Raw genomic sequence first — 25,900 nt, forward strand, 5'->3', positions numbered from 1 at the left:
TGAGATTGAGATTGAGATTGAGATGAGTTGGAGAAGATACTTTCAATTAAAACTGTATGAACATAAGAACCAGTTGGTACAATAATAAGTCTATACTCGGCTTATTGCCTACGAGTATGTATAAGCCTGTATCAAATACAAATTGCAGTTTACAAATGTAGGTCCAATAAAAGAAGGTGACCCAAAGGATAATAGAATATCACGATGTTTATTTTGTGTATCTGTTAATGCTCGCTCTAACCTGTCAATTCTTTGAAGAGGTTTTTAAGTTGTATGTGAACACAGTTCCAGAATTTATTTCATGATCAAAGAATGTACATATATGATCAGAAGAGTATTTTCGAACAAATTTGGATCATACTTGAGATCTTTTTTTTCTCTAAATGTTAAGGAATATATTTTGATACCAAAAAATTTACGACTAACGAAAAACTAAATAAGAGCAGAGGAACATAAGAATCATGACGTTGAACAAAAATATGTTTTGACGTTTTAGTAGTCAGTAACAGGTTTTTTCTAAGAATCTAATTAAGAAGTGCTGCCATCCAGCTTGCTAAAAGATAAAAATTATCTCACCGAGAAATGATTTGGCATTTTTTAGACACGGTAGTAATATAATACACACTACAGTAATACTAATGTATACAGTAATGCCATTTAATACCAAGTAATGTTGGTTATTAATCCACCCATTTTGCAAGTCATGCCAAGAGTGAATCCCTTCTTGTACCTATTTAGTTTTATGAAATTGTTCTTTGAAATCGGCTTTTATTTTTCTTAATTATTTTTGGTATACGTACCTATGTTATATTTATTCATAGTTGTAATAGGTACATAATATATATAGGCTAAGTCGAGACGAACGCACCAAACTCCAGGCAAGTACTGTACACGTGAAAATCATTAAAAAAACTTATATGTTCTCATCCGATTGTTATTTGTTTTTAAATTATAGCGTAATTAAAATGTTTTAAATAGCTTATCGCTTCTTATCACACTAATTTAAATTGTGAATATGAAAATATGGCTATTCGAGAATACCGTGACGGTTTCCGTACCGGATAAATCCGGACAAAAACGTGTTAGAATCATAGTTTTTAGAATTATAGTTTAAGCTTTGGGATACCGGAACTCCGCTCAGTACTAACATAATGTTTAAATGACAAGATTTAGAAAAAGTAGAAAATTCTAAATTTGGTAGAAGAACGATTTCAGAATAAGTCACACAAAAGACACACCAAATTTGGCGCAACGACCAGCTCACGAAGAATTGCTACTCAATTAGTCATTCCATAGACACAAGTAATAGGAAATTGCAATCTAAGAAAAATTACACCCCATATATTAATTTTTGACATCTAACCTTTAAATGATTTAATTTTTTTAAATTCGATCTAGAGTACCATGAATAATTTAAAATCGTTAATTTTACATCAAGTAGTCCTAAAAAAATATAATTGACTCTCTTCGGCTTTATTTTCGGCTATAACTCAATTTTTTCAAATGAATAACTCAATTTCTAGGGTGGCTCATTACCATAGTTAAAAAGTGGATTTTTTACAAATAATTTGGTATAAAAATTTGAAAATACGATTTTCCAAACTTTAGACGCATCTAGGAAAGCTCTGAAAAACAAAGGATAGTCAATTATATTTTTCTAGGACTACTTAATGTAAAATTAACGATATTAAATTATTCATGGCACTCTAGACTGATATCTAAAAAATTGAATAATTTAAAGGTTAGGTGTCAGAAGTTGACATATGGAGTAGCATTTTTCTTAGAATGTCATTTTCTATCAAAATATGCCAAAAAAATTGGGGGATCCTATTTAAAATAAGAAAGTTAGGGTCATTTCCGGTTAAACCGGAAGTGACAGAAAACAACTGAATACGTCAGCCAATCGTATTCAGTTGTCGGAGGCTACATCCCAGTACCAAATTTTATTTTTTTAACTTAAAAATTAGAAAAGTTATAGGGGCGAAAGACTTTCCTAAGACACCCGGTATAGGCCCTATATCGATACCATGTATAGCGTGTACAGCACCTACACCTACAACCAGAAGATTATGTTAGGCGTATGCCATTTTCTGGTTGGATTATTAATAATCATCAACATTCACCCGTAATGGCATCAATAATACTTAGAACTCTCATGAATGGTCAGACGATAATATATACCCTCATGTCAAAAAAATTTCCAGCACGAGTTTTCGATAAAGGTTTGATGTGGTGATATGGTCGATTGTTATTTAATTAGCCCACACATTTTATAGTACTCATCTGAAGTTTTGTGAGTTCCTCTTGACTCTATTATGACAAAATATAGTTCTTATATCTTTACTATAACTGCAACCGTCCTAAAAAATAGTCCTGCCACAGTAACAGGTTTCCGACCTCCATAGGCATCAATGGGTTGACTCTTAAGTTTTGCTGTAGCATATTAAATTTCAAATAAATCACAATCGAAGCAACCTAAAACAAAAATCAAGGAAAATGTTATTTTACAGCTAGAAAGATCAGCTTTAACATTTGTAATGTGACTGTCACAATTAATTAGGTAAACTATTAATATTGTAACGGATATGATATTTAAATTCTTCTAATCAAGGTAGTGCTAATAGTAAAAATATTGCGGTTCAGGTTCTTTCATATTTATTTTGTTGGCCACATATTACTGGAGCACTTAATGTAATAGTCCGAGGTTGGATCATTTGCAGTTGTTATTAATTTTGTCTAATTTACCATGTTTACTAGAATTTTTCAATTTGCTTACGTGCTATTTATTGGCTATATGAAACGTCATGGCTCTTATTAAAAAAACTTTCAAAAAATGTTTAAAATTACATTATATTCCTAGTACTTAATCGAACTATACAGCTATTTCGGTCCCCTTTGATTTATTTTTCCAATATTTTCTCAGATAAGGTGGGCGATAAGCATATTACATTTAAATATCGTGTAGGTATTTTTAGCGATGAATGAACTGCAAGTTTCTGGCACCGAATAGCGATCTCCATAATACAATAACAATATGCGACCATAAACTTATTTTAAAATGAATGAGTACTTCAGGTTAAATCTTAAAAAATTACCGCTTAAAATTGCCGCTTAATTTTTCTTTCACTCGAATCTGATATGGTCGCACAATATAGTGGGCGCTTATGACAAGAGACAGTTGTATTAGTATTATGTCAATTTCTGTAACTCAAAATGAAGGTGTGTTGTATGTCATATTGAAGCAGCGAGGAACTATCTACTAACATTAAAATGTACATGACATCAGACAGAATGAAAGAATAACTCGGTAGCGACGTCAGAAAATAATAATACAGAACCATCTTTACGCATTGCTTCTAATAAGGAAAAGTCGCCACAATCATATCGAATTCTAAAACTAAGAAAGCCGATACTAATAGGAAACTAAATCGGAGACATCTGAAAGCCTTAATGGATTAATACGGCTATCATTTACATAATATTAGCTCGGCAGAAATTCCCGACTACAGATTTTGTATGGAGGTTGGAAATAGCTGCATACACCTCGTGTAAATATCAAGAATTTGGAAAGAATAGGACACGCCACATCGAAGCTATCTATTCAGCAGGAATTATAAATAAAAATTCAAAGTCCCGAAAGATCTAAAACATATCCAATAAAAAAGATTGTCACACGGACTAACGTTATATACAAGGTGAGAGAACGTAAATTCGAGTTTTGAAATGGTCGCCTTTAAAGTATTAATGCCCACCAGGTCGCTAATGGCCTCATTCGAGAGAGGAAATATTTACGAAAGTTTTGTTTATCACTGGTCAGTTGCCATCATGCGTTACAATTCTAAAGCTCCCGTTTGTTGCTGGAGCCTAATTTTTTAGGCTCGGTAGTTGCAATCCAACGTGGCTTTAGACTTTACTCGAACAAAGTCCGTTAAGCTCTGTTCCGGAAGAAAAAGATTTTTTCTTAGATAATGGAAATGTCATGTGAGGAAGAACTAAACCCACGACTGACCCACGACCTGATCTAAAGGGTTGTGAGAACATCCAACGTATAAAAGCTTTAATCTTGCGATTTCAGGGGAGTTATGCTTGACAATATGCTTCTTTCTTCACTCTCTTGACGCGACTTTAGTTCTGGAAGAAATGCATGTGAAATACTTCTAAAAATCGTTTAAGGTAATGTGGTTGTATTTTACAGTTATAAAGCTCATTTTTTTTTCTTTAGTAGGTTAACAAACTTGAGCGATTGGGCCGTCGATAATCCTTGAGAATTCTATTAAAAGTTTTTGCATTTGCTAAATGTGACTGTCACTTCCAACCTAGTTCTAGCCGAATATTCCAGTTATGGCAAAAAAATCTATATTTTTGTTCCGTAACTTAGGGGCATAGGGTTTCAAGAAAATGAAACATCCTCTTAAACTTCAAGCACTTCCCACCGTGACTCATCTCCCAGCGGACTGATAAGGAATAAACAGCATGTAGAACTTCTTTTTTATTGTAAATCTTGTGTTTATGTCAACCATTTAAGAGCCCCAAAATTAAACTAACTAGCATCTGACTTGTTTCAACCTCAAAAAGTCAACGAATGAGAGATTTTTCTTAAGGTTTTTTTAATTTTGCGAAATATTCCATGCAGCCACCCAGTCTTTTCCGTTTAATCCACTATCGAACATTTTCAAGAGTATGAAACATGCGTTAAATGATAAAGAATTTTACCATTCTACTACCTAAGTATATTGCTTAATTTACTAAATCCAGCCCTGATTCTTGAAGTAACGGATGCAATGATCAGGTCGATGCGCTATCGAACCGTTTTGTTTACTGCTCGCGGGACTGTGAAATCTAATTGGCGGAAAATCGACCAGATGATGGTTGCAGATGAAGATGAATTGCTTAATGGCGAAATCTTTGAATCTCTTTGAATCATTTTAATTTTTTTTGGCAGTGATAAGCGTCAGTCGCCTAAAAAGGGTTAGAAGGCTAAGGTTTTACTGTATTGAGATACCGAAAAGTTTATATAAAAGATGTTTTTATACCTAAATAAAAACATTATCTGTCTCAAGTTCTTTTTGTTAACAGATGGAAGTGAACATATTTCTTGTATAAATAAAGGGTTTAGATAACCTGTATTCTACTATTGCTTAAAAATAAATTTTGCTTTTATAAGCATTTAAAAAACCTTAATTACTTTTTTTTTCAAATCTCCTTCCTGTAGACTAAATATTGAATTTCAGTTACTTGTCATTGTGCCAACACACGAATTATCCAGATATTTTTAGAGCATTAAAATTAAAACATTACTTTACAGTTTACATCTGCTAGCTTATACCAGAACTAAACACTACAATTTATACCAAGTGGGTCAAATAAAATGGCTGGGCTAGGTTGGATGAGGAATTCAAGTATGAGGAAAATTCAACGTTCCCAAATGGCTTATTATTGTGTCAAAACAAACCATGAGTATAAGAGAACATGAGAGATATCAACCCTCGGAAGCGTTTTATATGATTTGATTTAGTTTAATTTTGTTACCGTGGGTGGTAATTAGGTAGAAATTAATATTTCGATATACCACACTAATGGACTAAATCGAAACGATGTCATATCTGACCTTAATAAGCCTAATTAGGAAATCTTAAATTACAATAATAGATTAAAGGTTATTGAGTATATCTATACACTGGGTGTGTCTCATGTATTTCCATCACCTTTAATGTAGTCTCATTGGTGGGGATGGTAATTGTGGTTTCTGAAGTGGAGGTAGAGGATCAATGTTTAACATTTCCGTTCCTTCGGAGATCCAGTAAAGAATAGCGGCAATTTCTAGGATGAAGGGCATAGCTAGGGGAGAAAGAATAAACCACCTGGAGACAAAATGGACTCAGACTAGCTTACAACGCTAAATATATTCAATCTCTAGACCGACGACCAATAGGAAGTGCACCGAAAAAATGGAGACAGACTCAAGATAACCCACTGAATTAAAACAGTCCAAAATTATCCCACAATGACCACAATAATATAGTTATTAATCACGCAAAAAACTAAACGAGCAAACCAAGTCTATAAAAGTGAACATCGCAATCCTTATTTCCAAATTTTCGTGCACACCAATAGTTATCCGTTGTCGTATTAGTTGTCCTCGTATTTCTGGAAATAGCTTTCAAACGTGCGAGGAGTGATCACTATATTTTTCTATTTATTTTAATTCCTTGTCGCAGCCTATTGACTATTTCCTAATCTGAAAGTAATTTTTATACTTTTGCAAGTGATTTCAGATATTGTGTACATCAAGAGAGTCGCATTGACCTTTATGCTAAACGGTGTGTGTTTACACAAATGCTTTCCATATGAATATTGAAGTTCAAGTAACCTTGTAGCTCAGCAGTTAATTGTTAAAGTTATTTAAAAATTATCCTTTGACATCATTAATATTTTTTTGCTTTTATTATGTTTAGCGAGTAAATATATCATGTTAATACTACCGTATCATGAGCTCATGGTCATGTATCGTCCATTGTGTAATGACCTGCTAATTTATTGTCTAGGTTGCCTTACCATTAAATGACGATTCACTCAATCCGGTGAAAGAAAAAGACGCTGTAGAGCTAATCGATTATCAGTGTATTATTTTTGATAGAAAAATGGAAACAGTAATATTTTCTAATTTGATATTTTCAATGTTATGAAGCATGTTATGGATAATCGCAATAATTCGCAAAGAGACCTTAAGGGAGAAAGAGAAATTCGTAATAATAGTATATTATAATGTTTATGTTTATGCCCTTTGGATATAATAAAAAAATTACATTAAACTGATTCGTATCGGACTTTAGTCCGTATCTAAAGTCAATATTATCTTAAAATATGCAAATAGAATAATAACAATACAAAGTATTAATCAGAACTTTTATCTTATTTATACAATAATTATTTTTTGATAAGTGAAATAAGTTTTTGGGTGAATTTGTTGAAAAAAAATAGAATTAACTAAGTTTGTTTCGAGAATTTTTTATTGAAGGTTTTAAGAATAAGGAGGATCAAATTTTGACCCATCAATTTAAGGTGAAATATTTCACGGATTTTGAAATCGTTTCAATTAAATGAAGTCCAATAAAAACCACAACATGATATGTCAAAATATCTCTAGTGTATTAGCCGACATTTAGATAATACTATTTGGGCAGTACTTGTTCTGTTCCCTTAAGAATATTCGTCTCGAGAGCATAACGCTGAACATATTATGTGGTGTTTCATGATCAGGGTAAAGCTGTTTTTAATTTTTTTTTTCGAATTTCGCGTACAATCCACGTTGCAACTAAATAATGTTAAGAGGATGAGTATTTATTTTCCCAATCGTATCATCTTTAAACTCAATACTAATTAATATATAACTTAATATTTTCCAAATAAATCTGGTCAATTTTAATTAGAACATATAATATTCTATCATGTGGAGAATAGCAATAACGAGAAAATTTTCCAAGTACCAATGATCACTATTTTAAATAAGATTAGGCGAATTAGTATTTTCCCAACTCTGTGGAAGATGTGTGAGAATGTTTTTAATGGACGTAAAGATATAGAATTAAATATTGTCAGTCAAAATTGCAGTTATGTATTGTCAGGCATTAAATCAACAGCACTCAATTACAGTTACTTTTGTCGTAAAAAATCATTATGTTTAAAATTATCTTATTGTAGTCTTTTGAAAAACTTTGGATCCTATTTAGCACCAAATACTTATTGCCAAGCTAAAATATTTCAGTTACCCTTAGGCTCACATACATGTAACATTTGACGTATCATTCTTCATCATAGTTGATGACACGACTTAGTGTCCCACAATTGACAATTCATAGACCATCTATTATTTTCATCACTTCTACCGATTTATCAGATCCAGTATGCTCTTGATTCTATATCTTTTTGGAGACTATACATGCAAGGCACTGAGTACAGAATCAGAATTTGGGTTATGTTTTTCATTTTAAAAATTAAATCACAGAATTAGAGTTGACACATTACTTTAATTACTTGCGTTAGACTTTATTTGGCTTGTTTGTCCATCCGTTAAAGAGCAACTCTATGTTATATCTGGTACCTGATTCAATCTTAATATTGGACATGTATTCGCATTCCGTATTCCATGATAAAGCTGTTATTTTCGTGATAATTATATTACCAATGGTAAATAATAATTATTGCTTGTGTGTTATAGCTTTATTTTTTGTAACTTTAAAGCTGATACTCGAGTATCTTATCAATTAGCCTTGCTTTAGTCATTTATTATAATATTATAACACTTATTGATTACACTAATTGCTCTAGCAAGTTATTAAGCATTAGACAAAAGACAATATTTAGAGACCATTTTAAGATATATATATATATCAAGATTATATTTACTTTAGATACCAATACTATATATTATGTTGTTTTATAAGTTTTAAAAATGCCCCTTTAATTTACTTTATTTTGCAGTGTATTTAAAACAATCTAATTTTTTGAAACTTTAATTAGTAATTTCTTAATCATAGCAATTCGTAAAGGAGCATTTTTTAAAAACGATTTTGCATCAAAATTCAGTCTAATTTGTTGGAACATATTATTATCTTTCAACAAGGTTTGGAATGTTGCCAATATTCTAGGACTGTAATATTTGGAAAAATATCAAATCTTTATTTGCAAGTTTTAAATACACCTTAAACATACAATATTTTATTATTTTGTTAGATGCATAAATAAAAAATCCTCTATTGGGGAAAAATCTAGGTTAAAAATATAATTAAAGTATTTTTGGAACATTCCATAGGATACTTTAATTACCTTCGTAGGGTAATTAATGAGCAAAAAATATGTTGTGCCAAGTATGACTTCAGAATGATATAATTTTTGAGGTATATTAAAGTTTTCTAAATTGAATATTTTTAGAATATTTATGAACTGCTTTCTCGGTCGCTTTTTACAATTGGTTCAATTTGATTTAATCTTTCTATTTAGGGTTTGGATAGAATTATACGCGGTAGTATTAGTATTCAGTCTTGATATTAATCTTACATTTTCTTTAGATTAAATGAATTATTCCGAAATACGATATATGACATGTAATATAGTTTAAATCTCTTGGGACGTATTCAAGGAATAACATACAATTCTTAAATAAATTTCAAGAAATTCCATCAGTTACTATTTGTAAAGCAGACCTTCTAGTATAGTGGTATTATTTCAGAATCATTTAAGTAAAAAAACTTAACGATATTTTTAAAAAGTATGCTAATCATAGATATTGATACTTGCAATTTTGATACTTTATCTTACGTTAATATGCATATATATATGAGGCATTTGTAGTGATAAAATGAGTTTTAGCACTAAAAATGTTTTAAGATAAGAAACATTTATCTGGATCCTAACAATAAACTAAAGCCGAATGTACACGCATTAAGTAGCTTGAGCAAGTTACTAAAGCAATTAACTAAAAAATTATGTATTTCTATTTAGTTGTGTCTACACACATTTTAGTAATTTGGTTTAGTTCTCGTTTTTTAATATGGCGGCAACAGATATTCGTGCCTCTGTGAAGAAATGTGTTTTGGATATATGTGGTGAAATATCAGATAAAATTAGTGACGAAATTAACAAAAATCATGAAAAGCGTTGTTGGGTACGAAATTGGCTGGGTCGGAGAGAAACTCATGGTGCTTCTTCTACTTTGCTAAGAGAACTTGCTAATGAAGATCTTTTGGAATATAGAAATTGTATGAGGATGACCAAAGAACGATTTGACAATTTGCTAAATAAAATTTCCTCTAAAATTACTAAAAGTGATACCATAATGAGGGCTGCTATTCCACCCAGAATAAAATTAGAGATCACATTGGCTTATTTAGCGACAGGAAACAGTTACAGAACTTTACACCTGAGGTATGCGATGCCCATTATGAAGCTCTTCAAGAATATATAAAGGTAAGTGGACTTAAAAAAAGGAAACAATCATTCTTTAAAATTTTTAAATATGGTTATATTTTTACGTACATACGAGCATATGAGCAACTTACAATACAATATATGAGCAACTTAACTTATATGTTGGTGAACGCTTGGCTTATGATATCTGCTTGAGAATAATTTTCGGCGGCATTATATTCATAATGGATTGAGCCATCACTCGTATGGTGTTGTCATATTCATTCGGAGATTGTAGAGGTGGAGAGGTGTAAGATGGAACAGTAGTGTGGGTGGTTTCTGATGAAGAAGAATAATTATTATTAGCCCGCAAGTCATGAAGTTTAAACTTGGTAAGAATAGACTGGATTTGTTCTTGTGCTTGTATTGCTGAAATCGGTTGTAGCGCCATCAGCTGTGCAGCCACACTCTGACCAAAAATTACATATTGATTTACATTTGTGGCAGGCTCCTGTGTTACTGTTTCGCTAATTTTTTTAAGGTCCTTAACAACTAAAGACACCTGCTTCAATTTTGATAATGACCTAGGTTTTTTTGCAGGGTTAGTCGTTTCGTTGAAGGTCAATGTTTCCTGTACTTTATTTCTGTGTTCACCAACTTCTTGCTTACATTCTGATTTCTAAAATAAAAAAATATGTATTTATTATTATTATTATTATTATTATTATTATTATTATTATTATTATTATTATTATTATTATTATTATTATTATTATTATTATTATTATTATTATTATTATTATTATTATTATTATTATTATTATTATTATTATTATTATTATTATTATTATTATTATTATTATCGATTGTAATATTTTTATTCTGTATATTTTAGGTTCCTGCGTCTGAAGTAGAATGGAAAGTAATTGAAAATGGATTTCGACAAAGATGGAATTTTCCAAATTATTACGGTGCAATTAACGGAAAATATTTTGCCATCCATGCACCAGCACACTGTGGAAGTGAATTTTTTAATTATAAAGGCACTAACAGCATTGTGTTGCTAGCTGTAGTAGACGATCATTATTGTTTCCGTTATATAAATGTTGGATTGGAAGGCAGTCAGACGGGGGAGTGTTCCAACAATCTTCTTTGTCTCAAGCGCTAGAGAATGGTTTATTACCAACGGGCGGATTCATCGTAGGTGATGATATATTTCCGCTGAAGGAATATTTGATGAAACCTTTTTTCAAAAGTGGTGCTTTTAAAAGAGCAAAAAGTGTTCGATTACCGCCTCTCACGTGCAAGAAGAATCGTTGAGAATGGTTTTGGGATTATGGTTAGTAGGGTTCGCATTTTTGAAAAGCCCATGGCATGTTTACCAGAAACTGTTGACAAAATTATCAAAACTTGTTGCGCATTATACAACTATTTGAGGATTACTTTAAGCAATAATTACACTCCGAGTGAATCTTTAGATGAAGAAGACCTAGACAGAAGTCAAATGCGATTTGGTTCTTGGAGAGATCTTAATGTCAGATTTTCCCCAATGGAGAAAGTACACAGCAATCACTCCGCAAAATCTGCAAGGAATATGAGGGATCAACTGTGTCAGTATTTTATGGGTGAAGGTACTGTACCATGGCAGGAGAGAATGATTTTTTCAATTATTTAAATATGTATTTAATGTGAATATACTTACGTTACCAAAATTATCTTGGGTAGATCTCTTATTTTCTTCCAAAACACGTAGAAACGCATCAATTTCCTTGAACCACTTTATACTGGGGACATAAATATCTGCAAATCCTGCCCCTGACTTCATAGAATCTTTTATCTTACTTTTCTCTTGTGAATAATTTGATCTTAAGGCCCTTATTTTATTTTTGATTTCTCCTGCTCCAAACTCTTCGATTCCCATAGTTTCCTCAATCTCTTTGTATGCTGCATCACGGGCTTCTTTATTTTTATAATTCGCAGACCTTGTGTCCCATAAACATGGTCTATCACGATACTTGTGTACGAATTTTAATGTTGTCTCTTCACTCCAACAAGACGTCATCGTGTTCCAAAAAAATCACACAAAACAATCCCAGTAAACTCCTACGAACAGGGCGACCTAATACACTTCGCTAAACTAGTCTGTCTACACGTGTTTATTTGGAATTTAGTTGCTGTAAAAAAGGAGTGGGGGAGCTTACTTGCGCAAGTAAATAGAGAGGTGTTCTATTTACTTTACTAAACTGTTAACTAAATGGCCTACTTGCGAAAGTACTAAATCCAGTGGTTTACATGCTGCAAGTAGCTAAATTTAGCTGCTTGATTTAGTAACCTGCTTTAGCTACTTTACACGTGTAAAGCCCGCTTAAGACAGGTATGGTCAGAGCACGTATAGCGATTTTCAAATAGGATAAAGAAGTTTCATTAGAATATACGTCTATACATTCTCTCATAATTATGTAGTTATAAAGAAAAAATTAGCAACTCTGTAGTTAGCATTTCGCTTTGTTTTACAAAGTTTTAGTAGGTTTGAGTTCTGCTTGTAGTATATGCTATATACAGGTGCCCTAATAAAAAAGGAAATGTACTATATTCGAATAATTAAAATTTTAATTGAAAACCAACATTTAAAAAATCAATTGTATAATTGTTGGATATATGTAATTTTAACCTTTAAATACCCAATAGTCTATTTGTACTAGTAACAATTTAGCATAAAATAAATGAAGGATCTTAAATTTTCTTTTAAAAACGATAAACATCTTCATAAGAAACCATAAACTTAATAACATTTTGTTAATTATTTAGTTGAATATTTGGATGCTTGATGCCTGATGTGGTCATTATCAATTCAATAATCTTGTTGAATTCATCTAGTACATTTCTTTTTTTATATAGTGTCCTGAAAATTATTTCAAAGAATTTATAGTAATAAATGTATTATTTGCAGACGTTGAAGACTCCTTAGAACAAAGGACTTTTGATGCAACACATTTAAGTGATGTTAGTAAGTATAACCATTTTTTTATTATTGGTATATTTAGTATCTATTCTGTGCAATTTTCTCGAATGAAAAAAAACTAGACGTTGAAGTTTAATTTTTCATGTATGTAGGTGCATAAATGAGAATTTCGAATTGAGAATGCTTTAAGTTATTGGAATTAAGGAAGTTTTTTACATCATAAATAAGTGACCAACATTTTAAATGCGAAGAAATTAATTAATTAGTTTTTAATAGAAAATTATTAAAAACTAATTTAGTCTCATTTCAAATTGTAAAACGAAATATGATAAATAGGACAATATATAAAGTGACGAAGCTAATCTAAGCTATCAACGATGCAGGAGTTTTTTATGTATCTTTATATTTATACATAATCTCGTAAGTCTACAAACTTTTCACAACAATGCTTTTATCCCTTTAACGTATATTACGGAAAGAAAAGAAGTTCTTTCATGTTTTCATAATTTCTACCTTCAGTTTATTCAGTAATGATGCGTCGTATGCTCCTGTAATAGTTCTTCGTGTTTAAAGATAATCGAAGGCGACCTAAGAATATTGGTTTTTCCTATTGCATTTCTTGTAGCATCGTCCACCTATCATGTATGCAAATTCCAGTGTCTTCTTAAAATATTCTGGGCTGATGCAAGATGCTCTAAGAAGCACGAATCATCAGACTGTCGTCTTCAGGGTATGAAATACAAAATGATATTCATATATCTTTAGATATTCTGCATCCTGTGTATAACCATAATCACAGAGATGCAAGTGAGCTTCATCAAACACAAAGAAATTATTATCTCATTTTAGTGAGTAAAAAGGATAATCAAGTATAAACCGTAATTTGTGGATTTTTTCTATGGAAAGCGCTATATCGTGAAAAGGCTCATTGTCGTGATATAGTAGATTTTTGTATGCAAATATGACCAAGGCGACCTAAGAACATTGTTCTTAACGATGATTTTCATTCGAATCCTGGAATGAATTGTAGGTTGATACCACATACCGGGCGGTCGTTTTGGGGTTATGAGGTCGAAACTAACGTACCTCATTTAGATATTCTGAAGCTAAATGTGTGCATTCTGTTTATAACTACTAACACAGAATATTTAGAAGTTGGTTAGAAGAATATTCTAACCATAATATATTTTCTAACCATTGTCCCCACCTTGGGAGTGCCCCAGGGTAGCAATCTAGGGCTTTTATTTTTTATAAGCTTTATTAACTCATTACCCAACTGCCTCTCCTGCTCGGCTGGCTTATTGTTCGCGGATGATTTCAAATTCTTTAAGACTGTTACATCACGTGAAGACTGCGACAGCCTCCAGTTGGATATTGAGAGTATTAGTAACTGGTTCAAAACCTATGGAATGTCATTGAATGTTAATAAATGTTCTGTAGTATCAGATACAAGAAAAATCAATCCAGTAGAGTATAACTATCATATTAGCGGCATTAAATTAAACCGTTCCATTGAAACCAGAGACTTGGGTGTTGTTTTTAATTCGAATTTTTGAATTTTGAAAGTTTAATAATCATTTCATGTACATTATACAAAAGGCTCTTAAATCTTTGGGTTTTATAATTAGAAACAGCAAGAATTTTGAAATACCAACTATAATAAGATTATATAATGCCTTGGTGAGACCGCACCTGGAATATGCGTCACATATCTGGATGCCTATGACAATAACACATATTGATCAAATTGAAAAAGTTCAAAAAAGATTTACCAGGTATCTCTATGTTAGAAAGCACAATGAATATCCTTATATGATCTCATATACGAGTATGCTTAAGACTTTTATGATAGAATCTCTTCTCGATAGGAGAAAACAACAAGCGGTGATATATTTGTTCTTTATTATAAATAACATTAAATATTGTAACTGTGATCTTATAAACTTCATCAAAATAAATGTATCAAAAGGCAATTTAAGGATGTGGAATCCACACAATTTATTTTATGTTATTTTTGATAGTGTGTCTCCAATGAATAATGTGATGGCAATTACGAACCAGTTCCTTAATCAAGTTCATGTGGATTTATTTAATATGTCTTCTGCAGATCTAAGGCTGACCCTTAAAAATAGATATAGGTATAATATAGATTTATAGATACAGTGGTATCCAATATATTTTTTTTATTACAAACCATGTTATAATTTTATTTATTTTAATTTTGTTTTTCGTTGTATTTTGTAGTATTTTAAGGTTTTAATTTAATTTTTGTTGCTGCCTTTACATGTAATTACTGTCTGCTCAGTGTTTGTAAAGAGAATCATAAATAAATAAATAAATAAAAAAATAATTCTCCAACTATAAAGGCCACCACTTTAAGCTAATTTACATGGAAACAAGTGAAGACGACCTCAAAACTGTATTGTTATAAGGATAATCCTACTATCTAGGATAATACTACTTATGCTAGATATTGTGTAAATGAAATATTTTTTTATAATATTAGTATATACAATGCATTCACGATGAAAGGAACAAATTCATTGAAAATTCAGGTATTTTTTTCTTCTATAATTTTTTGGACCTACATATTAGTATTGTCACTTGCGCCTTTTTTTTTAAATACAATTTTTTTTCTACAGATAGTCTTAAGTAGAAACTATGGCGTCAACAATCATTATTTTAAATAGAACGCCCTATATGTTATGACGTTTTCAATTCTATGATATATTCTGAATACTTTTTGTATAGCAAACCATATGCCTAAAGTCAATGGTTTGTCAAATATGAGGTAACATACTAACGAAACATATGATATTAAAACTCAAAAATGTATTTTAGATTTATTGCAACTAATGTTTAATATGTTGTTTATTATTTCATTTAATGCATCTTTAAAGTAGATAAATAACTTCCAATTGCACATTTTCAATCACTTGTGGATCGATTAGTACAATTTCTTGTCGAATTCTTTGCTTTAAATCATCAACAGTGTTTGGTCTGTTCACATAAACTTTGGACTTCAAATAGCCCCATGAGAAAAAATTTCATGGGGTTATATCCGGTGATCTTGGTGGCCACTCAATCTTTCCTGTTCGTCCAATCCATCTGTTGAGGAAAGTTCCATCAAGACATTGTGGAACAATTGACAATATTCGCGGTATTCTATTAAAAAAAAATTAATGTTGACGCTCTGAACATTCGTTCTTGAATTCAAAAGATTTCCTTTCAAAGAAATTAGTTATTAAAATACAAATATTTTTTAAAAGTTTTTTAAATAAAAATTTTAGAAAGATTTTATTTTAAAAATCATCCTGGTTACTTACACAACTGATATTTTCAAGTGGTAGCCCTGTATAAAATTAAAAATTATTTTTGTCGCCTCATCTTTTGCCTGAACATCAAAATAAAACTTACCGATAACATCTTAGCATGGTGGTTTTTGAGCAATGTTGCAAGTATTTATAAACCGCTTCCAAAAATACATTTTGCAGCTCTGCACGGGCTAGGCGCGATAGCTTTATTGCGTACGACTGCTATACATTAAAAATTTAATTATTGCGTGTTTAACTTTCAAAATTATATATTTTATCTTGGATAACTATAAATATATTAGCTTTCTTTGGTCTTAAACCCGAATGTGTCTTATTATGTATCTTGTTGCCCCAGAACACTATTGTATGTTTGTTTCGTTATTCTTTAAGAAAATTACATTTACTATTTTGTAGTTAAAACAGTTTTTCGCAACTATTATTTATATATTTTATTGTTTTGAGTCAAAATGATTGCTTCTAAAGGAAAAAAGTCATGAAATTGCAGTCGAAGTTCACTGATTGATATACCAGGTTTTCAGCTATCACTGACAAGGCCGTTGTAACCAATTTAGCTTCTAAACTGATAATGACTTCACTTTATATTAATCTCTGTTTCTGCTTCAGATGCCAGGTCTAGATAAGTAACCGAACCTTGATTTCAATAAATTATCCATTAATAGCTGGAGTCTAAATTACTTATTGTTATAATTCTTTAACGTGGAAGAGTCCAATAGGTCTCTGCTAGTGGAAAATACTATGAAAACTAAATGCGTCATCAGTCTTTGCCGACTTTATCGCTACAATTTTCTTTTCGCAGATTTGTTTGATCATGAATATGGTATTCTAGTCTATCTAGAGCTGAAGCCTGATCTATTTCTAGGATCTTTAAGGAATGAATTATATAAATGTATTACTTGAATGGTATAGAACACCTAATTTTTCCTACTGTTATACCTATACCCATTTCTCTCAATTACTTTTTTTAGAGCAACGTTCCAGTTAAAACTGGCCATATCGTTTATTGTCCTGTGAACCACTTTTGGTTCACAGGACACACAAGGATATTTAGTTGTAGTCGCATTTTCAAAAAGAATGGTTAACGATTATTAGCATAACCCTCAACTCCTCATGTTTTATTTACAATACTTTAATTAACTTTAATGGTTTTCAGTCTTTATGTGAGCAGGTAATTTTTTAATTTTATAATTGATACTAATAGTGCTATACATGATTGATAAGTAAACTTCCTGAATAAAATTGCCGATCTGTTGTGCGCAATATATTTTCGGAATGTTATTATTGTTATCATGATTATAGTATATTCGACATAATCGAAATTATAGTGTGAAAATCTTGTAACATATGTTATGTATAAAACAATATTTAGATCTCCATAAAGAAATAAGTTACCATTGCAAGCAGGATTTGCATTATTTACGTTTGCTAATTACTTTGCAATATTCCTAAAAAAAGTTTGATTACAATTAGAGGTAGCATATTGCCACTTTGTATACGAATTCAGGAAGGAGCTACAGATGCAGTATCTAAAGTCAAAATATTTTATCCAAAAGTAATCGATAAAAGTATAATAATACGTAGTTCAAGAAGCTATGACTAAGTTGTATACCACAAAAAAATAAATTAGTTTATACTACGTCTAATTAAATTGATGAAATAGACATAGCGGAAAATAATGTAAATGTTTTTTTTAATTAAAAGATAAGAGAAAGAAAACGTACTTATACGTGCTATCTTTGTATGCCACTCGTTCATAAAGGCAAAATGATTGAATACGTCAGATACAATCATTTTATATTTTCAAAACTGTAGCATTTATTCAGTGATTTGCTATGTACGTTTCCCAACCTTTTCGGAGTTTTTTTTTAATAATTGCGAGTCATTTTGTTCATTGTTATTTTCTACCATGGTTCATACTTACACTATTTACTAAAAATTCAAAAATGATTTACCATAGACTCGAAAATTGAAACCTTCTGCAAAAATTGTCGTATGTTACGAAGTTAATGACTCTATGTTAAAATTACAAGTTGTTTTTCCTGAAGAAGCCGATAGGCATAGCTTTTGCAGTTCTGCTTGCAAAATATCTCGAAGAATCGATGCTCTTATATGCTATTTATATTTATGCTCAGTAGAAACTAAGTTTTTTATGGATATTGAATCATATCAAGTATCTCTAGTTATAAGAGTTAATCAAGCAAGCAAATAAATTATTGAATTTACTAGGATAATAAATTCAACAAAGAACGAATTTTTAAAACTACAAAAAAATAATAAAAAGAAATCTTGGATGACCAGTGAAATTTTCGAACTCATGGAACAGAGAAGAACACATAAAAGCCAAATACGACAGCTTTAATCTACACAAATAAAAGATAAAATAAAAAAAGTATCTGGAATCTTTAAAAAGCGACAAGTTATGAAGCTCATTGATACAAATAGAAAAAATTATCATTGACAAACATGATCTGAAAAATAAGCTAATTAAACTAAAAAAGCTCGATGAATATGCTAAAATTGTTTTTTTAAATCATTTATAGAAGGATTTATAACGAATGCGAAGAACAGATATTCGGAACCCAATTTGGTTTTATATATGCAGTTGGAACCAGAGATGCACTCTTTGGAAATCAAATCCTAGCAGAGATGTCAATTATGTTGTATCCGTATGTCTAATCGATTAGGACAGATCATTTGATTGCGTTCAACAGCATAAAATGATCAATATCCTAAAAGAAGGCTTGGATGATAAAGATATCAGATTAATTTCAAATCTTTACTGGAATCATACAGCCTTTTTAAGACTTGATGGAGATCAAATGGAACAGGTAAAAATACAACGTGGGTCAGACAGGGAAGTGTGCTCTTGTCTTTGATATTCAACTGATATTCCAAAAAAATATTCAATAAAACCCTTAACCTAGTAGAAGAAGGTTTCTAAGAGACTAAATAATACTCGATACTATTAATAAGCCATATCGCGTAGTACACTCAATAAAACGAAACATGTCGACGGAACTCGAACGATTCCAACAATATTGCCATCTTGGAACATTATAAATGAACAATGAGACAGTGCACAAAAAATAAAATGTTGTATAGGAAAAGCAAATACGGTATTTCATAAAATGAGTGCCATCTTTAAAAGTCTCCACTTATCTCTTGAAACAAAAGTAAGGCACTCAAGATGCTGTCTTGTCTATTTTATTGTATGACATAGAATCCTGGACAGTCACAGAAACCACCACAAGATCTGGAATCATTTGAGATGTGGCTGTGTAGAACTGTTGTAAACCGTTACAAAAAAAGTTACAATTGGCAACATGATTGCCAATATTCGAAACGGATAGGTACCGACAGAGTAAGAAGAAAGTAATATTTAGTCACATTTATTAGGTATATATTATTGCTTTTACTTTTGTAATTTTACAGGAAACAAGGCATAAAGGATTGACATAATGAGTTTTTGATCACAGAAATATAAATAATAAAAAGTTATGGTACTGACATAGTACACAAAGATGTTGCGAACATTAAAGGAATCAAAGTAGCGTCAAACTGACTGCTGCTTTTTTATTTCAATTTTGTTTAAATCGTTTTTAATTACGCCATTAACACATCATAAATAATACTGAAAATACAAGATCTATGCCGGTTTAATCGTCAGAATTTCTAAAATTCTTGTTAACTAGTTTACTTAATTCAATTTTAAACTTTGTCAACGCTTTCGTTAGTCTTGATGTGGTTGAGTTCTGTTCGGTGGTTTACTGTAGTTCTCCCAATTATAACAAAAGTCAGATTTCAGAATTAAATCACAAAAAAGGAAAAAATGTCATATTTATTGTAGAGTATGGTATGTTTAACACATAAGTTTTAAAACATTAAATATTCATTATCACTTAATATCTGTTCCGTATTCCTCAATACGACCAAATAGTATTTAAAAATTCTCCAGGTTATATCGATCTACTTTGTTTATTAAGTACTAGTTGTGATTTAGGCGTCACTTGCGATGTGGTCAATCTTAGATGGTGAGTATTTTTATATAAACTCTTAATTTATTTATTTAAACTAAAATTTATATAATACTGAAATAACACCATTTTGTAAAAAGTAAAACTATCATTTTCGATTTATAATACTCCTTACCAATTTCACTAACTTAATCCTTTCTAAACTAAATTTTCTAAAATAATCGTTGGTTTGCAATTTATAATGCATTATTATTTTAACAGTGTTTATTAGTCTTTATTACCAGTTTCAATGACCCTGTCTTCTTCTATTTATAATTCTTTCATTTTCTTCCTTTCGTAATTCTAGTAATAACTTAGCCATAGTGAAATATTAGCTACACATGCTAAAGTATAAGAAAGTAAAAGTATTGCATGTTCGACAGGCTTGTCTTTACAATTCACACCAAAAGAAAGATATTGACGTGGCTGAAATATTAAAGTCGTTGTCAAGGTTGGGCGGTGCTTCTAATTTTCATTATATGTTGATGTTGAACTTGTAACAAAATAATTTAATATAGCCACAAAATATGTTATTCTAAGTGCTGTCAATAATGGTAACTTGCTTTCTTATTTGCTTATTTTATTTTTTATAATGCAAAGTAGTTTTTTCAATCTTGACTTTTACACGCAGTAATAATTTACTTAGGGTACTAGCAACAATAAGCTCTTGCGAATTTCTTAGCAGACTATTTCGATATAGAAAATAACTGATCATCCATAAAAGGAATTATGATCCATACAGATAAACGATGAGTCCCTAATTAAGTAAGTATGTGAATTATTAGTTATGTGAGTTCTTTTACCTATTGCAAACATATTTTGATATATTGGTTCTAAATTGATTAATCAAGTCTTAATAGGAATTATTACTCATTAACCCAAATCGCGTTTCATCTTTAAATAGTACATTACTCCATGTGATTAAATAAATAGTGAATTACTGCCTAACACAGATATACGATTTAGTAATAACAAGTCAAAAACTTAAAGGTCTTCTAAAACGCTATCCTGAAACTAAAACTCTTTTGTAGCTGAATGAGCGGTAGTATATACAATTACATAGTTGTGGGCTCCTCTGGAAGTGCTATCTTATAGTGCTAGTCAGTGACTAATGTCGATTATTACAGACGTATTGGTAATTATACCGATGTTCTTGAAGTGGTCGCACTTTTCATTTCACCAGCCCCTTGATAGTCCCTTACTATCCTGCAGCTTTGAATGGCCTGTCAATGGTTTGTTGGTAAGATGATCTTTTTGTCAGGCAGTGTTATATTTCTAGCTCTTTCGAACTCTGGCTACTTCTTTCTAGTCATAATACACCTTTATTGAAGTAAGCAATTCAAAACTTGAAGCCATTTTTATAAATAGAATATTAGACATGCATTATTGTCTTTAGTCGCTTAACATAACATTACGAGTATCTCGATCAAGAACTTGGAAATCAAGTGATGTGGAATCCAACTGAACTCTGAAGATGGCTGGATTACAGTTAATAGTATCCTATTAGCATAGGTCTCCAAATGTTGGGTATGTTCAGACTTCGTTGACGAAAGACCCCTATGGGTTTTCTCCTTCTTTCTCCTTGTACAGATTTGCTCTTTGAACCAAATCTTGGCTTCAGCTTCTGTAGCAGTCATTGTATTTACAGGGTATTTGGTAGATCTTATTTTTAGTGTCTATGAGGGATTCTGCCCTTATTCCTTAATTTGAGAGCGATTGGGAGTGACTTATTGATTCTTCTGCCTTATAGTTTTCCATTTACCTTAATACCCGCTATTGCAATGATGATTGCCCTGTTTTGTCAAGTTCTCATGATTCCAACCTTTATCATAAAAGAATGGTTTTATTCAAAATGGAGATAGTAGCCCTATAATATGGATACTGCCCAGTATATGTTAGTTTTATATATATGCAGACAATCTCAAGGTATCCCGATTAGAACATCTAAGAAAAGCAATAACGAATCTTTCATTGTCTTCATTATTGGCCTTCAGTTTACATCCAAGTACTGAAAATGTCATTTTTCATACGCAATACACGTATATTAGGGCAAATATACATTACAAAATGTTTCTAGGATTTTACGTGGAATCTAAAAATTATGCAGTCATATACAGGGTGTGTTTAAATTATGCTTAAACTGATGAAGTTTACATTTATTTTTGGTATAATCGGAAAGGCTTAAAAAAATTAGAGGCATGTTTTCTTATTACCGATCGATGCGTTTTATTCAATAAAATGTTTTCTTTATTCTATGAAGGTGTTATGTATATTTTCGTTCCCTGAATAAATTATTAACGAATTAAAAAAGAGAAATTGTTCTATGTTTTGCGATCGGAACTACTTGCAGTGACTCATTGAATTTAATCAGTTATTTGAATCACGAAGCAAGTCTAAAAGAATATAAATTACTATATGTGGCTTAAAAAACGCTTTGTATATCAGCAAGCCCAAAAATTTATTACTAGTATGTATTATATTTATTTATAGTTTTGAACTTCGTAAAAGCATAATAAAAATACTGCTTTTTCATTGGTCACTCATATACGCTAACAAAACAGTACACAAATTTGGTATCTCAGAAATGCAACTTTAAAGTTTAAAAAATCTGAACTTTTTTCATCAGAAGCTTTTATCCTTCAAGCATATTTAACTTGCAAGAATCTACTATTCGCTTGTGCTCGATTTCTCTCATCTAAAATGATTTTAAAAGTATAAACACATTTTCTCCTTTTATCAGTAACTGATAAATGTATAAATATTGATTATTTGTGTCTGGCCAGAACCTGATTAATAAAAATACTTTAAAGTTTAATTTGAATTATGCATCATCGTTATCGGCCTTTAATTTATGCTTCTCTTGTATACCAATATTTCTCCTTTTAATCTTTCATCTAAAAAGAACTTGAAGGATTGGCTATAATTCCAATATTGAAAAATAGAAAACTGAAACTTGCATATTTTAGTGGTTAATTTATTTTTATTTGATGGCATTTAACTAAGTTTTAGTCAATGGTGATAATGCATATTACAAACTACGTCCACTTGAGAGAAAATTAAGTTCCTCATGTCCTCAATAATGATCCAAAATATGCTTTCCAAGCAGTGACAAACTTTTTTGATAATCATTTAGTTAATGAATGTTTTGACGAGACTCTTATAAATTATTCTTATGCAGCTTATTTCAATTAAATATTATACGTTTTATAATTAAATTTTCTTCTATCCTCAACACTGTACATTCGCAACAAATATGCTTTAAATTATGATAAAAAAAAGTTTAAGCTTAGGATTAGCTTCAAAGAAGGCTCTATGTAGGAAAAAGATGTGATAGAGGAAGGCTACCAGGGCCCTTAAGAATATGTTATATTCCAAAATTTATTTTTATTCAAAATAAAGAACAGAAATTAACACAATTTAAAAAATTAAAATGGTATTGAATATCACACTCTCGAATCCAACACCACGTCCGATTCATAGGTTAACATCATAAGGGATGAAATAGAGGTGTTTTTTTAGGATAGCGTATGGGTTTGCCCCGTTAGAATTGAATCGATATTATTGCCAGATTATTTGGATTAGTGGAGCATATATATGTCCTTGTATTTTGAGGATATGCAGCAGTAAGGTAAAGTGACGGACTTTTTTGTGATTAAAAGGGTTAATGTTTCGTAGTTTGTAGTTTATCTTTTCTACCGTTTGGATATATATTGCTGACCAACTAGATTACTGTCCATACAACAAAAATATACGATGTTTTAAAACAAGGGAAGGACTTAAGTTCTTTAGACTTTCTTCTATTGTAAAATGCAATCCATAAAATTCTTATCTCCCCTAGCCTACATTTATTGCTTTTGCTTAATTTTAGTTTAAAATACTCTATAAAACGAACCTTAGTATCGATTCAACTTATTTTAGAATCCGATCGACATTAAATGTCACGAACTTCAATTATTTGTCCATTTTGTTTCTAGTATTTATAATTTATCCTTTGGTCGATATTATTTCTGCCTTTTTGATTCTTTTTTACTACTATACCGATGCAAAAGATCACTTGATTTTGACGACAATATGTGAGGTGGAAGCGCGTTCCCCAGAGAAGATGTTCTCCAGATGAATAAGTCCCGAGACAGCGACGTCCTTGGGGTGGGCAGGTGGACTCGATGTTGATGAGCCGCAACTGCTAGACGCGTCCTTCTTGCCGGAACAGCCCTGGGTGGAATCAGGCCTGCCAGCTCAGAGGAGCACTTACCGTGATAATAACGGTAGAATAAATAGAGATCAGCCACCTTTCTCCTGTGCTCCAGGCTATCCAGACTCTTTGTCAGTTCTACGAATAGCTCTCTTTTGTATAGAATCCAGCAGGTTTAAACTATACTTGGGTGCAGAGCTCCAGACATGCGAGCAATACTTGAGGGAAGGGCGTATTTGAGCCTTATAAAGAGTCAGCAGCTGTTCTGGTGTATACAGTTTTTTCGTTTTGAAAAGCACTTCGAGTTTTTTGGAAGCCGCCCTGGCGACCTCGGCAACGTGGTCATGCCAGACACACTGTTGGTGACCTCGACTCCTAGAACATGTAAAGATGATTTCATTGGCAATGTTTTCCCTGCCATAACCAGCTCCGGGCCACCAAGGTTAGTCTTCATCGTAAATAATGCAGCCTGCGGTTTTTTAGCGTTAAAATTGACCAGATTGTTATCGCCCCACTCCAAGATTGCTCTAATATCGTTGTTGGTTGAAGCTACTTGTTGCTGCCTAAGATTCTGAGAACTTGCGGCTGTCGTTGGTTTGGCGGACTTAAATGTGGAAATAAGTGTGCTATCGTCCGCAAAGCTGTAGATTGGATTGACAGTGGTTCCTAGCAAATCGTTGATATATATCAAGAAAAGGGTGGGGGGGTAGAATGCATACTTGAGGGACTCCAGCGTTAATGTTAAATTTGTCGGAGAGGTATCCATCGACGGCTACTTGGATTGTTCGTTGTTCAAGAAAACTTTTGATCGAATTCAATAATGAGTTTTGTATGCCGATTGAGGAGAGCTTGGTTAGTAGTCCCTCATGTCACACTCTGTCAAATGCCTTGGAAATGTCAAGAGCGACTGAGCGTCCATAATCTTCGATATTACTGGAACTAGTGCAATCGGGCGGTAATTGGAGGGCATCGTCTTCTTACCCTTTTTGGGTACAGCTTTCACTCGAGCAGTTTTCCAGCTTGTTGGAAATTGGCCCTGCTTATACGATGCCGTAAACAGTCTACATAAGGGAGGAGTCAATTCTTCTGCACAACGTTTTAGTATTAGGGCTGGAATTCCATCGGGTCCAGAAGCTTTGTTGGTGTCTACGTTTTTAAGAATTTTATTTGTAATTCGTTGGGGAAACGAAATTTCTCTTATCGATGAATTCACCCTTGGCAAATATGGCGGTGTTTTGCCTTGCGAGTGCAGAGTTGAATTGGACGCGAAGAGTTTACCCAGTAAGTTGGCTTTTTCCCTTGCTGTTACCGCGATAGAACCATCATCTGCTGTTAGGGGTGGCAAGGCCGACTTAGCAAATTCTTGACTAACAGCTTTCGATACCGACCAGAAAGATCTTTTTTCATTTGGATATGCTGCGTTTTTAGTGTTTACTGCCTGTTTGCAATTCAGGTTGAACCATTGCTTGTTGTTTGATCCGCATTTAGTAGAAAA

General features: G+C 31.8%; 2 protein-coding genes across 4 annotated transcripts in view; one reads left to right on the plus strand and one right to left on the minus strand.

Annotated features, from left to right (window-relative positions):
* The window catches only part of LOC126740922 (embryonic polarity protein dorsal-like), a 66,942-nt gene that overhangs the window by 11,350 nt on the left and 29,692 nt on the right, over positions 1-25,900 (plus strand). For 2 of the 3 annotated variants that reach the window (XM_050447112.1, XM_050447113.1), the window contains exon 2: positions 12,857-12,913. In XM_050447112.1, the coding sequence (XP_050303069.1) occupies positions 12,857-12,913 (57 nt within the window). The remainder of the gene's footprint in view (positions 1-12,856; positions 12,914-25,900) is intronic. The other variant, XM_050447114.1, reaches the window with a different exon arrangement.
* LOC126740923 (uncharacterized) lies at positions 10,032-12,018 on the minus strand. The gene is made up of 2 exons (XM_050447115.1): positions 11,609-12,018; positions 10,032-10,585 (listed from the first exon to the last, which is right to left on the minus strand). Exons 1-2 carry the CDS (start codon positions 11,966-11,968, stop codon positions 10,106-10,108), a joined length of 840 nt encoding a protein of 279 aa, XP_050303072.1. The 5' UTR covers positions 11,969-12,018; the 3' UTR covers positions 10,032-10,105.

Source organism: Anthonomus grandis, chromosome 10, assembly GCF_022605725.1.
Source record: "Anthonomus grandis grandis chromosome 10, icAntGran1.3, whole genome shotgun sequence".
NCBI lineage: Eukaryota > Metazoa > Arthropoda > Insecta > Coleoptera > Curculionidae > Anthonomus > Anthonomus grandis.

What these genes read in the sequence shown, in the direction of transcription:
- LOC126740923 (XM_050447115.1), bottom strand. Translation starts at nt 11,968, where the DNA reads ATGACGTCTTGTTGGAGTGAAGAGACAACATTAAAATTCGTACACAAG. An exon ending in CCCAAGATAATTTTGGTAAC is followed by an intron (nt 10,586 to 11,608) that starts GTAAGTATATTC and finishes TTTTTATTTTAG; the next exon opens with AAATCAGAATGTAAGCAAGA.